The sequence below is a fragment of the Podarcis erhardii genome, assembly GCF_964252035.2.
Source record: "Podarcis erhardii genome assembly, chromosome: 2".
Taxonomy (NCBI): Eukaryota; Metazoa; Chordata; class Lepidosauria; order Squamata; family Lacertidae; genus Podarcis; species Podarcis erhardii.
Window position 1 is genome coordinate 36,824,052 of NC_138498.1, and position 16,445 is coordinate 36,840,496.

Here is a 16,445-nt window from a genome sequence, read left to right on the forward strand (position 1 = left end):
TGTGACTAATCCTCATTTCTTAGTGGGCTTCATCTTGAGGCAAGACTGGGGAAGGCTCCTACCTTGAAACCTTGCAGTCTATTGTCAATGCAGAAAATAGTGAGCTAAACAGACCAAACCTCTTATATCCTCTGAATGGAAGCCTAGTTTTCTCCTGCCACAAAAGTGGCAACACTGACCTCTCCCGCCCTATTGGTTTTCAGTAGATGTCGTGAATCAGATGCCTGGAAGATGTTTAAGCACTTGATAATGGATATAAACATTCACTTATAAAACCTAGCACTGTAGAAACTCATCTTTGGGGCATTCTTTTTTTACCCTGATCTTCCACCAATGTGGTTCCCAGAGCCACATTCATGAAATTGTCCTTTTATACTGCAAGCCTGCCGGTAGGGGCTAAGGGGGAAACCAGCAAACCCAGGCAGTAGTTCTGTAGTCTGTATAATGAACGGCTTGAATGGAAATGCTTCAGGGTCAAGAACAGGTCAAGTGGAGCTAGTTTCTCTGCAGAGCCGATGCCCTTGGCCCTGCTTCCATCTCTCCCACTGCTGCCTCTAGGTGTGTCTTTGCCCCAACACCCACAAATCCCTACTTGTGGGGGGAGCACTTTTGATGATTCATGTTGGTGGGGAGAGTCCAGTGCCCTCTGGTCACTCTAGTTAGTCTCAGCTGATGAAACCTGACAGCTGCAATATGGCACTGCTCCCTTGTCCATCTGCTGCTGCATCCCAGCCCCATCTTTTTTCACGCGGCTACAAGGGGCTGTTGGGACAACAGGCTGCCTATAGAATGCTGATCATGAACACCTTGAGCGAACAGAACCCCGATACTGTTCTTCCTGTGTGATGACCTAGCTGAAGCAAAACGGCCACTGTATGGTTGACTCCCACACCAGAGGTCACCACCTCCGGCCATTCCAGCACGGGAGGCGGTGGTGGCTCAGGGATGGCATTGGGCTTACCTGTATGATTGTACTGGCAACATGCAAGGACACCAAAGCAGCAGTCCAAAAACTGTTTTGTCCCAGCCCCCACCCTGTGGAAGAGGAAGGTAAATTGGACCTTTGACTTTCAGGAGAGGAGACCTTTTGTGCAACCCACTACCATTTCCGCACTACCCTTGGGCTGGCCCCTTCCGTGGCACTGTTTTCACACGCTCCCTTTCTTTCTCCTGCTGCAGCAAGGGCCACTTCAAGAAGGAGGAGCTGCTCATGAACTGCACTTACTTCCTCTGCAAAGGCCTGCACGCCCCCATGGATCTCATGTCCCTCCACACGGCTTCAGGCAAGCGACTCTTCTCCTTCCTGAGCTTCGGCTGGGGCTTCATCTCCGACGTGGACATTGCCAGCGAGAGGTACCGCAAGCTGGGAGGCGCCCGCTTCACCGTGGGCACGTTCCAGCTCCTGACGACGCTCCAGGTCTACAAGGGCCGCCTCTCCTACCTGCCCTGCAGCGACCAGAGCCCCAGCCCTGGCTCTTCACCCTCTGCGGTGGGACACAGCTCCCCGTCAGCGCTGCACTCCGAACAGTTCTCCTTCAGCAGCAAGAAGTCCCTCTACAGCTGCTTCCCGTCGGTCTCTTCGTGCGCCAGCAGCAAGAGCTGTTTGCTCGAGGACTCCTTGCTGGTACCCTTTGAGCAGCCCGTTCCTGAGCACTGGACTGTAGCCCCGGAGGAGGAGTTTGTCTCCATCATTTGCATCCAACACTCCCACCTGGGAGCAGACCTCCTGTTGGCCCCCCAAGCCAAGCTGTATGACGATGCCATCCACCTCTTCTACGTCACGGCGGGGGTCTCCCGGCTTTCCATGGTCAAGTTTTTCATGGCCATGGATAAAGGGACGCACCTGGCTCTCAACAGCCCCTACCTCCACTATGTGCCTGTCAAAGCTTTTCGCCTCGAGCCCCTGGTGCCCAAGGGCTCCATGACTGTGGATGGGGAAGTACTGCCCTGCGAACCCGTGCAAGGTCAAATGCACAGGCGGCTTGCCCGTGTCATCAGTAGCACAGGGAGTTGAAGGGGCGGGGTGGGAGGACCCCCGATGCTGCACATCACCAACATTATCTCTGGCAGGGATAATTCTCAGGGGAAACTTGGCTTGCAGAGCCATTTTTTGAAACTACAACACGAGTAATGGTGGAGCCTGTCCTCCGGTGGGCATAAGACTCTCACTCTTCCCTGCAGTTTCAATGTCTTCCTGCTCTGCACTGCCCAGAGGAAGAGATGAAGCAGGTCTCCAAGACCATAGCTCTGTTTTGCCTCTCCATCCAATATCAAACCTTCTATGCACACCAACTGCGGCTGAAGCAGAGAACCTGCTGTCATCCCAATGCAGTGGCTACGTGAATAAAAATGCCTCAGTCCAATGCCACTTTGGGGACCACTTTTAATCCTCCTGTAATTTTTTTAAAAAATAAACTCACTCTCTCTCTCACACACACACCCAAAGTTGTATGTAGCAGCAGATTATATTCTTAAGGAGAGATGGAATAAAGATTAGTGCTTTTTTTTCTTTTGGAAAAAGGTAATTCTTGAAAAATTAAGGTTAAAATGATGCTAGCAGTAATCTTGATGCTAAGTTTTAGGTGGTTCTTTTGGAAAGAAAGCACATCTTAACAAATCCTTTAGTCTTGCCTGCCATTGACAGGTGGGTGGGTAACACTGGCCTAATGAGAGAGCCGCTAACTTTCTCCCATAGTGGGCACACCAACAAACTGACATGCTTGCCACTTTCCTACCATACTATGGCAAAACTAGCACCTTAATTTGGACTAAACTGACACCTCTGCTTTTCTCAAGATATCCAGTATATCATCTCGCAGACGCATGCTAGGATGGTAAAAAGAAATGTATTGCCAAAAATGGCTGAACTGATTCCTGTCCATCTTTTCATAGTTATTCATTAGGTAAATGCTGACAAAATCAAAGTGGTCCATGAAGGGTCCTAACGGAAAAGTGTGATTTTTGTCAGAGGTACCCACACATGAAGGTGGAACCAACATTACTATACTTGCACACCAACCTACTGGTGAAAGATTCAAATAATGTACAAGGATTCTTTATTTTAGAAAGTTAAGATTTTAAAGCTTTTAAAGCTGGTGTTCTCTCCCTCACCTCACACACATTCTCCTACCAAAAAAAGTAGACAGGAGGATTTATTGTTAGCTTTCGACTTGTGGTCCTAGTGCTAGCTGAGGCAGATAGGAGTTATGAGTGCAACATCAGCTGGTGGGCCACAGGTTAACTATGTTTGCTAAAAAGCAAGCAGCAATACAGATCTCATGATGCAGGAGACATACTTTAGGTAAAGAAATAAGAAGATTAAGTCGTCGGGTGGGCAGTGATCCTGATTTCATAACTCTCAGAAGCAGCTGCAAGAACCATCCCTTAAATATTTAGTACCAAATTCGTGGAATTGACACAAAAACAGTTACCAATGTTTTGCTACCGACTTCTGGGCACTGCAGTTTTAAGACTGAGATTGAACAAACTGGAACATGTCCAGAGGACAACTAAGGAGCTGAGAGCTCAGGAGACCAAGTCCTTATACAAAAAAGGTTGGTGGCATTGGATAGGGTTAGAGAAGAGAAAAATAAAGGACTACAATAGCCATCTTTAAATATTTGCAGGGCTGTCACATAAGATGATGGAGCACGTTTGTTTTCTGTAGTTGAAGATGGGACCGAAACCACATGCCCTGAATTTCAAGGAAGTGGCTTTGGACTAAACATTAGAGAACCGCCTGATTGCATAAGCTATCTGACAGTGGAACAGACACTGTCTTAGAAGGTGGTGGATTCTCCTGCATTATAAGTTTATGGGCAGAGGCTGGATGGTCACCTATGAGGGATGCTGTAGTAGCAGGAAGTTGGCCCACACAGCCTTTGAGATCCCTTCGAGCTCTATGATGCTATGAAATCACATTTGAGTTTATGCAGAATGTGTTTACATTAGTACATTACCATATTTATTGTTTTTATCCTACAATTAGCTTTGATTGTACAGTGGTACCTTGGTTTACGAACTTAATCCATTCCGGAAGTCCATTCTTAATCCAAAGCGTTCTTAAACCAATGTGTGCTTTCTCATAGCAGCAGGGGACTCAATTTACAAATGGAACACACACAACAGGAAGCGAAACATGTTCTGCTTCCAAGGCAAAGTTCACAAACCAAAAACCACCTTCCAGGTTTGCAGCGTTCTTAATCCAAGTTGTTCATAAACTAAGCTGTTCTTAAACCAAGGTACCACTGCAATAGAGACATTAAGCCAAGATTTTATAGATAAAGCTGTATGCTGTAGCACATACACTAGCTCTTAAAAGGTTTGTTATAACTGAAGCCAGTGTATGGTCCTTGTGACAAGAGCCACAAATGGACCTCAGCATTTTAACAAACCATTCTGAATGCCTGGATTTTTCAGCAAAGGCAATGGCTTGGTCTCCCACCCTGCCTTATATTAAAACTGCTGGAGATTCTGCCCTTATGGTGATGGGGCCCGGAGTCTGGAGGCTTCTGCGACATATACTGGATATACATTGCCTTGAAGCCAGGCTGGTGCACAAGATAGCACAGAATCCCAGGGGACACGGAGCATAAAAGGTTATGCAGAGGCCAAATGTATAGCGGCATGTGCAGTCTCCACTCATACATTCTGCCTCTACAAAGAAAAATGGGTGATCAGATTGCAGAGCGTACATGGGGGTTGGGGGTTGGGGGGTTGGGGTTTGCAGTCTTATCACACCGGGCAACAGCGGAACTAATCTTCAGTAGACTGAAGAATGGAGATTGTGATGAAACATATTGAAAGGTGGGGAAGAAGAGACACTCTTTCTTACCCATATCTCTTATACAAAAACCCTTGAAAAACCACAGTCAAACTCGCATTTTTTTGTTTAAAACACCCCAATCAGTTAAGACTGCAGCAGTTCTTATTTGAAAGCAATGAATGATGACTAGCTAGTTCAATTTACATGGAAAAAAGTAAACATGATGAATAGCACAGTGCTGAGTGGCATGTTTACTGGAGCAAAGGAACTGGCTTATATTTTTTTTCTGGAACATCTAGTTCTTTCACTCCAGATAACAAATTCATACGTTTGTGTCTAACCTGTATAACCACAGGAGTCATGTGGTTTGAATGCTCCTCTATACCTTGATTGCACTGTCTGCCTCCTGACTCGTATTCCTGGAAGAGAACAGAAACTAGATGATCAGAAAATGTGTAAAGAAAGAAAGAAAACCAACCCTTCCAGATATTAGTTTTACATGGTCATGAATCACTCCTGCTAGGGTCAGCGAGTACCACCACAGAATTTTAGTCAACTGATATTTAATAATGCTGTTTACATTTGATGACCTTTCCAAATAACATTTTACTTTCTGATCCAATGTGGGGCCAGGCAGGCTGAGCGAGGACACAACATGGAATACTGAGAGTTGGACATTAGGATTTACATGTGCACAGGACTTGCTGTGTCCTGACATTCCTCTCACCAACTGGGCAACTTAAGATCCCAGTTGCTATGGTTGAAGAGCTGAGGTGTGCGCCTGGGTTTTCAGAAAGGAGACCTAGGAGAAGGTCAGACTAAGTCATTGTCACCATTCTTAAATGTACGTACACACAGATGTTGTGAACAATTTTCTTGTTTTCTTTGGTAAAGCCTACCGCTGAGGGTTGCTGGTAGAACACACTTCCAGCTACATGAGTGAACAGGTGGATGTGTCATTAGTGTGCAAAGTAACACTGAGACTCACAGAATGCAGTGAGTACAGTCACTGCTTGAGTCACTACACATGATTTTGAGGGCTTCCTCAAAAATAATCAAGTAACGTAACACTGAAACACATACCTCAATAGGACAAGCAAGAATCAGACACCAGATATGCTTAAAAGGTCTCAAAGGGAAGGTAGAGAGTGACTCACAAGCTATAGGACTGGTCCCCCTTCCCTAGATGACATATAGTAGATGGACTGGCAAAGAAGCTTCCTCCTTTCCCAGCTTCTTCAGGAATGCCTACATCCCTCTTAGTTGCGAATGAGAATTCGAGTTATATACAAATCTCGCCAGATGGACAGAGACACAGCAAGCACAACCAAACCTACTCACAGCGGCAGAACGTAATGGCAAGCCACTTTCTCTCCTTTATTACTACATCTTAGTTAGCCAAACAAAGTTTGCAAGTAAAAAAAGATTAATCACACAATACTTTATACATATATTGTAAGCAACCAAGCATTCACAGCTGCAAAAGTAACACACCTCTAAGCATTGCCCCAATATGACAGCTCCATCAGTTTTAAATACTGTACAGAAAGGCTAGAAATTCTTTTTTCTTTTTTTTTGTAATATTTCTTTCCCCTCCCTCCCCAGCACTTAAACAGATAAGATTTTAAATTTATACATCACAATCATGTAGCCCATCTCAAGACTAACAATGTGCCTCATGCTTTGGCTTCTTGGGGTCTTTTAAGCATTTGCCTCTTGGAAATTTCTCTTCACTCTTTTATTACGTACATACACCAAAAAGAGGTTATAGCTGCACGGTGTGTGCTCACCAGCAACTGCATAACCTAGAGCTTCACATTATTCAAAAGCTTATAGAAAAAGAAAGTGTAAACTTCTGTGCATGCCTCTGGTGGGGCCCGACAGCAAGGATAAGGGACAGTGCTTGATGGATGCAAAAGATGGCAGCAGATCCCGAGGAGGAAAGAGTAAGCAAGATCATCCCAAGATACAGCTCTCAGTTGCACTCTGGAAAAAGGGAGTCCCCTTGAAGCTCAGCTCTCTGCAGCCCATAGCACCATTTGCCTCCTCTTCTGTGGCTCCTCCCACCTTGCTCCCCTACTCAAAATGGAAGAGTAGCCACTTCTCAAAACAGGGTAGGCAGCTAGGTGATTGGGGGATTGGGAAAGCTTGCTTGTTTTCGTTAGTGTGTCATCATAATAAAATACGTGGCCCTTTCCTCTGTCTCTTGGGGAGAAGAGGCGCTGCGACCACATCTGCATGAGGAATGTGATGACACATAGAAACACAGACAGATCCCCCCCCCCCACTGTCTGCCCTTTCACACAATTAACAGAGTGTCTGGAAATGCAAGCAAAAAAGAAAAAAGGAGAAATCCTTTCTTGTCCCTGTCCTCAAAGGGTATTAATGTCAACTTAATTTCTTTTGCTGCTCTTTTACCAGCATGGCCACAAAAGATCGCATCCTGCAGCCTCCCAACTGGAAAACCGCTACCTCTCAAATCTTAATCTGCAACACTAGAACAACTAACTAATATCCGAGTAAACACAAGATCCGTGTCACCCTGTTCAGCTTCTTCAACTAGATTATTCAAGTGGGAGGGTGAATGGGGGGCATCCAGGTCATGATCAGAGGAAGGAAAATACAAGGGTGACTGTGACGCCGTGCAAAGATGTGGGTACGCTGAACAAGGAACAGAATGTAACCTCATCTAGGATGCAAAAATATGAATGTATCGCCACTCATGATCTGTACCACAGCCGGCAGGGAGGTGGCAGTGGTGGTTGCACACAGCCTAGGATCAGGGGATAGGAAATAACAGTGACTCACAATAAAGGCTGCAATTGTAACTTAAGAATGCTGGACTAGGGAAACCCATTGTCTATATTAGCGTGGAGGCTTGTTGCTATAAGGTTGGTGTAAGTCCATGGAGATACAATGTCGGGCAGAGCTGCCACTTTGCAAACACCTAAGTGAAAGGCGAAATCGGAAAATGTGGGCTGCACCATGCAATTGTCCCAGCGCCATCCTGAGGTACCTCGGTGTACAGAGTTGAGTTGGTAGCAGAGTGTTCATGTATCCAGGAGAGTAGCAGGCTACGCTATATGCACTATTCCCCTCTCAAGGCAAAGTGGAAAGAGATATGCTGTTCAGAAGAAATTGTACATTTTAAATAAGACAGCAGGTAATCCTCAGAAAGCCAGAGAGGAGGTGCTGAGTATGGACCACATCAAGGACAGCTCACCTAGCACTTAAGCTTCTGTCTCAAAGTGGCCCATACAGTCAAGCAAAAACAAACGCCTGATATTCACCACTTTGTGGCTCTCTTGCAGCAAAAGTCCAAGCCTACACCAATTTCCGGGGAATTTATCTCCTCAGCTCACAGCAGCGAACCAAATCAAGAAAGTGCTCAGGACTGGCACAGAGCAGAAAATGTGGGCTATTCAGGGCTTTCTAACTGACCGGCTTTAGTGACATTATGTCTGAAGGTAGAGAGGAGCACTGCATCTTCCTCACAAGATATAAAACCACAGCACTGCATCTTCCTTGCAAGATATAAAAACAAGGCTTAAATCAAAAGCCTTCTCGACCATCAAGATCACCCATAGCACCCAAGAGGATCACCCAGGGAAGAGGGAGTGCCTTTGCACCAACAGGAGTTGAGAAGATCCAACGCCAGCTTCGCACAAGGTCTGGCATGGAAAGGTCACAGCTCCTATTCTCTCAGGATCAACCTGGAAACAGGAGCATGGTGTGGGTGGGTGCATGTGTGTGTCGCTGTGCAGAGTTGCTCAGCCATCCTGGGCACCTGGAATGTGGGAGGGGGGAAAGAGAGAGAGCCTAAAATGAGTTATGGAAGCTTCTGCTTTCTCTATAACAAACCAAGCCGAGGAGGAATGAGTGCACTGAGAGTCTATTTATTGTTAACAAGTGTTGCTAGCTGCTTCCTCCTGGCTTCCCCTCCTTTTCTGTGCGTCTGTCTGCCCCTAACCTGATGTTTCATTTGTCTTCTGTCCACTCTGGGATGTTGGCCTCTACTAAGGCAGCCCGGTACTGCTGCAAGACTCCGCGGATGCTCTTTATAAACCCCTTGGACAGTGGGAAGAGGGGGAAGCCGATGTCGGGGTAGCCGCTCCTCTCCGGAAGAAAGCTCCTGTAGCTCTTTCTCCTTTTCTTTGGTTTCACACTAGGCTGAGCAGCAGAGTCTTGGGCAGCTTTACCCTCCTCCGTTGGGTCTCTGGCAAAGTGCGTTGCCCTGGCTTGGCCCATGCTCTCCGAGTCCGAATATTGATGGGCGTCGCTGGCAGCAAGCGTCGACATCGCGCAACCAGAGTCTTCCAGCTCCTCCTTGCCGTCAGGCAACTGGCTAACTGCGGCGGCGGCAGCAGCAGCCCCTAACTCTAGCTCTCCCAGAGGCCCCATGCCATCTAGAGGGCTCTCTGCCAAAACACCGCAGGCTGAATGCACAAAGGAAGGCTCTCCCAGGCTGATGTGGTCATGACTCCTTTCCACCAGCTCATTGGTCTCCACCCAGGACTCGATGCGGTGGACCAGGCGCCAACCGTTGCAGCAGAAGTGCTCAAAGATCTCCTGCTCAAAGACTTCCACTGGCTTGCGCAGCAGCTGCATCATCGACTGAACGACCCGGATCAGAGCCATCTCGTTGTAGCAGCGGCTGTTTTCGTAGCCCTCTTGCAAACCGCGGTCACTGTCGAAGCCAGCCTCATTGTAATAAGGCTCGTTGACTAGGATAAGCCCTGATGTGAGAAAACGGAAGGGGAGGAAGAACAGGGAGCAGGGAGAATAAAGAATTTAGAAGGTTGCAGTGATGTGGGAAATGCACACGGCTGTCTTAGAGCAAACTATGGGACACGGCTGGAAAAGGGAAAAAAGGCAAGGAATTAAATGTACCAGGAAGATGAAAGCACTATTTAGAATTTAAGGGAGGGGTGGAAATAACCTCAGTTTTGAAAAAAACAAACTAAAATCCTATTTATTCAGGCTCTGAAGCCCAACAATTACTCCAAATTTAAGGTGGTTTTAACACCCATTTCAGAATTCTAACCCAGAATTACTAGGCTCATTATGTAATGAAGCTGAAACCTCCACCATGCAAAGTTTTGATGAAAATTAAAGCACAATTCCATAGGGTGACAGCACTTTTGGAAAGTTTTCTTTTAAGAAAAAAAAACACCTCTATGGGTTTTGGATGCCTTAATTACTGCCAGTAGACAAACTGTTCTAACTGAAAGTCTTCCTAGCTTCTTTAGAAAATGGTTATAGTCCAGGCACACTAATTATGTTAAATTATCATAGGGGACAAATCACACAACAATTTCTCATGAGAAGAATGCACTTCTTAATGTCTTCTACCTGCATGAGACCCATTGTCCCCTGAAATATACATCCTACACACAAAGCTACTCATGTAGGCGCTCCAACCTGCCTCTGGACATGCCAGGTTGGGTGCTGAAGCATATGCAACAGTGGCCCTTCCCTTGGAGCAAGTAGACTGCGGAATGCCCACCTGCAGAGAGCAACAGGGATGCAAAATCCACCTATGCAAAAATAAACACTGTGTGGGCTGGCTTGGTTGCTTATTGGCTTTTAATGGCCAGCCAAGCTCAAGGAGTTACTTGCAGCTCCTTCTGTGAGCTGGCAGCTGTCTAGGTGGTGGTGGTGGTTTTCCTTTCAGGACATGAAATAGAAAGTAAATGCGTATGGGCATCCACAATTATAGGGTAATGAAATTAGCCTACAAAGTCAGCTAGCTGCGGAAGAAGTAGGTTATTCTACCTATTTTCTCATATTCCCTTGCTGAAGGGTACTCTTGGGCCCCACGTTTCTCCCCTGCTCCAACACTGGAATTTACCTTGGATTGAGATGAGTACTTGGAGAAGGCTGGATTTACTGGTCCACCTCTCTGTGCCCTGGAATAGACAAACAAAAAAGTAAGCCAATGTATTTAATGTTATGTATTTTAAAGCTTTACATGAGAACAATGAGTTTAATATCATGTGGATGGGCTGGGCATTCTATGTAATTATGGGTGTAACATCTGCATTATGTTAGAGGCAGGTTCCAAGACCTGTGCTGATGCTCAGAACTGTGGTGATGCCACACATGGCAGAGCATCACCTTCTAAGTTATGTGGTAAGGGCTGCCCGTAGCATTGCTGGTCCTGGTGGCCGGAGACCACACTGCTCCACTAGCCCAAAGATCACTGCACTGAAGAACAGGGCTGCTACGTGAGCTGCACGTTGCAAGCCAAATGAAGGCCAATGCAGCTGCAGAACTGGACACAGCCAAGAGACGGCGCTGTTGCGACAATGCACCGTATTTTTTTGCTCTATAAGATGCACCAGACCGTAAGACGCACCTAGTTTTTGGAGGAGGAAAATAAGAAAAAAAATATTCTGAATCCCAGAAGCCAGAACAGCAAGAGAGATCGCTGCGCAGCGAAAGCAACGATCCCTCTTGCTGTTCCTGGCTTCTGGGATAGCTGCGCAGCCTGCATTCGCTCCATAAGACGCACACACATCTCCCCTTACTTTTTAGGAGGGGAAAAGTGAGTCTTATAGAGCAAAAAATACGGTATATAAGATCTGGTGGAATGATTGTGTTTTGAGCCACAACGGATTTCAGTAGTGAGATTCCACTTATATATCATGTCAGCTTTTAATAGTGAGGTCAGCTCTAAAGTGTGTCGTGAAGAAAGGAAGTATTTTCTGACGAAAGCTTCTTGTGTCATTTTGCTATGTGTTGTTCTGCTTCCTTCATAAACTTAGGAGCACTTCTCTGAGCTGTGGCTGTGACCGGCTGGGAGAATGGAAGCCCTTCCAGCAGAAAGCTTTGGAGCCCATTAACTAAACCAATGGTTTAACACTCGCAAGCTACAGTTAAGGGGTGCATATATACTTCTGAGATATGTGCATGGGCAGCAAACTGTAGAGTAGTATCTTCAGACTGCTAGCACAGCACCCTAACCTTGTCTTTTGAGAGGAAAAGATGAAGGAGATTTAGAAGAAGAAGAAGAAGAAGAAGAAGAAGAAGAAGAAGAAGAAGAAGAAGAAGAAGAAGAAGAAGAAGAAGAAGGGCAATCTGAGGCATTTTATACAATGGTACTTGGAGGAGCCAATGGAAATAGTTTGAAGTTGTATTACCTTGCCTATCCAGGTCCCCAAAAGGCTTACGCAGACTTTTCCATTGTCATACAAGTTGGGGTTCAGCCTCCCACTGCACTGGGAGAGGTAACGGAAAAGAGGGGGGACAGCCGGGTAGATGTTGGGAAGCTGGATGTCAAATAAAAAGAGGCCATCCTCATATGGTGTGCGCGTAGGTCCTTTGACGAGTGCTGAAAAGAGATCCTGTGAAGAGATCACAAGCCAAAGCATAATTCCATGAAGAAAAATCAACTTCAGCTTCCGGGGAGCCTCTGCAGTGTTAACTAGGAAAATAGCAATATTACATTACATGGGCTGCATGCCAGATAACAGCACTCTATTGGTAAAGCTATTGAACTTCACCCCCTGCTCCCCCACTTGTTCCATTTATGAAAATATCAGAGCAAAAGTACTTAACTTAACCCAGCTCCTAGAATTTAGTTCCTGTCGAGTTAGCAAAAGAGTTATTTTACTTGCTGGTGTAACAGAATGCAACATTGAAAGCATTTATTTGCCATTGCCATGGCCAAAGAGAACGCCAGATTTCTTTTGGTGTGATAGATAACCCCTCTCGTTATTTACGGTGGCTATTTCAGTAAATTTTGTGGGTGCTTAAGGAAGTTTTCTGGAATATATTGCCATTTTTCTGCTCTTTATTCTTTTTTATAGCATTCAGTTATGTTTGAATGAATGCAAAATCTCTACACTGTACTCTATGCAAAAGTGCGAGATGAACACACAGGACACAATAATGGGATTATTCACAACTGCTGTATAAGCTGAGCAAGTCAGAAGCAGAGCTGCTAGTGACTGATGGCTGCAGGAGGAAAATGAAACCCTTTTCTATCTGCCTGAAGGCTGGCTGAAGGCTGGCCATCTTCACAAATGAACGATATGGTTCCTTCAACTAGGATGCATCTTAAGACGATGGAGTCGTTGTTTGGATCCTGGCTTGTGTTTCAATGGTGACAGCTCTAACAAGGATGAGGAGTACCAAAACACTCTTGGTTGTGTGAACTTACCATTCTGTCTTCAAAGGTTTTGACCATGATACCATCTGGCAACGAGGTTGCTAGCAGGGCCATTTCTTTCCTCACTGTGCTGAAAAACTTCTTGGCTTCTGGAGGCTGGAATTCCATTTTCTTAAAGGCATGGCTATCTAATGGGACAATGAAAAAACCAAGACAGTGGGTTAAAAGAACCTCCCACCCCACACAACCATGCAATTATCCTTAAGGAGATTACCGTATTTTTCGCCCTATTGGACGCACCGTCCCATAGGACGCACCTAGTTTTCAAGGGGGGGGGGGGAAATCAAGGATAAAAAATATGATTTCCCCCTCGCAGCTCTGGGAGCAGCGGACAGGCTGCACGCAGCCTGTGCGCTACTCCAAGACCTTCTCCCTGTTTTTGCGGGAGGAATTCCCCGCAAAAAAACAGGAGGGAAAAGGGACTGAAACGGCAAGTCAGTCCCTTCTCCCTCCTCGGGGAAAAGTCCCCAAGAGCGGTGCGCTCTTTAAAGGCTGCACGGCTCCTACGGGCTTTTCTACGAGGTGGGGGAATTCCCCCACCTCCTAGATAATTCAGCAGAAGCCGCGGAGCCCCTTTAAAGAGCGCGCAGCTTTTGCCTGCTTTTGTGGGAGGTGGGGGAATTCCCTCATCTCCTGCAAAAGCCCACAGGAGGGTTGGAGAGTAGCGACGTGCGACGCCTTCCCGCTGCCCCCCATCCTCTGGGGCTGGCGATGGGGGAAGCGTTGCTTTCCCCCACCGCCAGCCTCAAAGAGCAGACTCTCCTGGCTTCAGCGGAAGCAACGCAAAGCCTCTGGAGCGCAGGCTTCGCGTTGCTATCGCTGAAGCCAAGGAGCCTGCATTCGCCCCATAAGACGCACACACATTTCCCCTTCATTTTTGGAGGGGAAAAAGTGCGTCTTATAAGGCGAAAAATACGGTATGTTGCTTTTGCCTAATACTGGTCAGAAATTGCTTAAAATATTATGCTAGTTGGAGAAGGAGAAAGATATGGCTCTTATATTCTACCCTTCTATTCGTGGTCAAAAAAGCTAGCAGGTGTTTCTATCACATCTTTCCTCCCAGGCCAAATAAAAAGTTCAGCCATGAAAACACCTCTCAGAGACAAAGAAGAATAATCCATGGCCAGTTATCACACCAAGATACTATGTAAAAAGTCAGGACTACCTGACTTTTACTAAACTAAATTTTACTCAATATGTAATTATTCATGAAAAACAGCAATGATAAAATACAATACATATTTGTAAAATGCAGGTAATTGCAGTGTACCAGTCTACAAATTGTAATAGTCTACAAACACCTACAGCGCCAAGGGCCTTCTTGCGGTTCACTCACTGCAAGAAGCGAGGTTACAGGGAACCAGGCAGAGGGCCTTCTCGGTAGTGGTGCCAGCCCTGTGGAATGCCCTCCCATCAGATGTCAAGGAAATAAACAATGACCTGACTTTTAGAAGACACCTGAAGGCAACCATGTTTAGGTCTGATGTTTTATCGTGTTTTTCATCTTCTGTTGGGAGCCACCCAGAGTGGCTGGGGAAACCCAGCCAGATGGGCGGGGTATAAATAAATAAATTGTTGTGGTTGTTGTAGCTGCCAAACAATGGGTTAAAATGGCTTCTAAGTACAGTAACAAAATGCAATGTGTTTTAAAAGTTGTTGTTTATTTGCAACAGGCCATTAAGTGCAAGAGACTGAATGCAAGTTGAGGCACATGCTGAAGTACAGACACAAATTCTGCAAAGTTTACCTTTATCCCACCTTTAAATACAGGCTTCTATAGAATGAAAGAGGGATGCTGCTGCTTTATTGTCCAGCACTGCCTTCCCTGAAAGGCGGTTGCCTGCCACTCACCTGGGGCACACTCCAGTACAGAGAAGACTTCCCCCTTGGCACTGGTGAATGTAACGCCAGGCTTGCCTCCATTCTGCTGGCAAAGCACAGGAGTCTCGCTAGGCCACTCTGACGTCACTGGGGTCTGCGTCTGCGCCTCTCTCTCTTCCTTCTTTTCTGCCTCTGCCATGGCCTCCATCTTTTCTTCTTCCACAATCGCTACGTTGTCCAGGGTCTTCTTCAGATTCTCCTGCAGCTTCTTGATATCGTCCAGGAACTTCTTCTCGCGGGTGGGCTTCTCGGGTTCGACTGTTGGAGAAGTCGGGTAGCCCGTCAACAGCTGCTCAACGGTCATGTTCTTCAGGCTCTCCAAGATCTTGATGGCCTCCTTCAACTCTCGGAAGCTCTTTGGGGTCCCTTCCTTGCCTGATTTATCAGCTGCCAAGTCGGCCACTGCCATTGCCACAGCACCTTGAACTTGCTCCTCCACCTTTTTCACCTCTTCCACAGGTGGCTCCTCGGGCTCAGCTTCCTCTGCTTTGGAGTGGTCATCTTCCATGAGGCCGTTGTCCGTCTCCCAGCTGTCACTCTCATCTTCCCACTCATCTGAGGAGGCGCCACTCGTGCTGCCATCTATGGAATCAAGGTCTGTTTCTTCATCCATCTCAGATTCTATGTTATACAAATGCTAGAAACCAGAGAGAGAGAGAGAGAGAGAGAGAGAGAGATCCATTAATTAAGAAAAGGTTTGTCATCCCACCAGTAAAAGGTGATGAGCTACAGAAGCATTTCTTCACGCTAAGGACACATCGGAAGCAGACACTGGGGGAGAAATTAGTTTGGTTTGCATTTTAATGCAAGTCTACCTGATGCTCACTTCCTAAAATAACACACGAACCAAAACACAGCTATCCTGCTCTTTCTGAATGGTGTGATGCACTTCTCCAACCAAAAATAAATAAATAAAAAGAGGACAAAGTATATATGAGGGAAAGTGTGTGCAAAATACTTATATTAGTGAAAGTCATGTACAAAAATGCTTTCTATTGTAAGGGAAAGCTACACCCCAAAACACAGCACCAGATTCAACTAATCGGAAGCAAGACCAAGGACTTCTGCCACTGCAATGGGGCTTCCCCCTCTCACAATTCAGCTCTATGGGGAAGTTGGGAGAATCCCCAGAGAAGCGCTAAGGGGGAGGAGAGGGGAAATTGATGGAACAATCTGTTTAGTGCTCTGTGGAAACCTCCCTCATATATTAAGCAAAAACATGTACCATTTTCATGCGGACTTCAAAAAAATTGCACACATACTGATGTGGAAATGAGGAGAACTGAATTTGAGATTGAAAGAATGAGTAGCTAAGAAAAAACAAAATGGACAGATTTGCCCATTGCTAGGCAAACTCCCACTGGACTGATTTTCAGGTGGATCCTACATGCCTCGACTGCAGATCTTATGCAATACCGGTCTACAGGATTCTGAATCAGCACTTTACCCTCAAAAAGTAGGGCACCCTGGGTTAACTGGAGCAGTTTATAAAAAGACTACAGTGAGCTTGAAGATCTGCAGCAGACTAGAGCAGCACGCATTAACTCTGCTAGTCGGAAGATCCCAGGATACTGAACTCCTCTTAACAAGTCTATTTACTCCATGCTGCCATTTATCACATTTCTC

At 46.1% G+C, this 16,445-nt stretch overlaps 2 protein-coding genes across 3 annotated transcripts in view; one reads left to right on the top strand and one right to left on the bottom strand.

Moving 5' to 3' along the window:
• SPHK1 (sphingosine kinase 1) overlaps positions 1-2,433 on the top strand; it is a 33,977-nt gene extending 31,544 nt beyond the window's left edge. Inside the window, exon 6 of the mRNA XM_081850781.1 lies at positions 1,180-2,433. Within this exon, the coding sequence (XP_081706907.1) occupies positions 1,180-2,014 (835 nt within the window). The 3' untranslated portion in view covers positions 2,015-2,433. The remainder of the gene's footprint in view (positions 1-1,179) is intronic.
• A 6,212-nt stretch (positions 2,434-8,645) lies between these two features.
• UBE2O (ubiquitin conjugating enzyme E2 O) overlaps positions 8,646-16,445 on the bottom strand; it is a 61,347-nt gene continuing 53,547 nt past the window's right edge. For both annotated transcript variants that reach the window (XM_081850683.1, XM_081850684.1), the window contains 5 exons: positions 14,790-15,456; positions 12,930-13,066; positions 11,908-12,111; positions 10,617-10,674; positions 8,646-9,501 (listed from right to left, as the gene is read on the bottom strand). In XM_081850683.1, the coding sequence (XP_081706809.1) occupies positions 8,744-9,501; positions 10,617-10,674; positions 11,908-12,111; positions 12,930-13,066; positions 14,790-15,456 (1,824 nt within the window). In that variant the 3' untranslated portion in view covers positions 8,646-8,743. The remainder of the gene's footprint in view (positions 9,502-10,616; positions 10,675-11,907; positions 12,112-12,929; positions 13,067-14,789; positions 15,457-16,445) is intronic.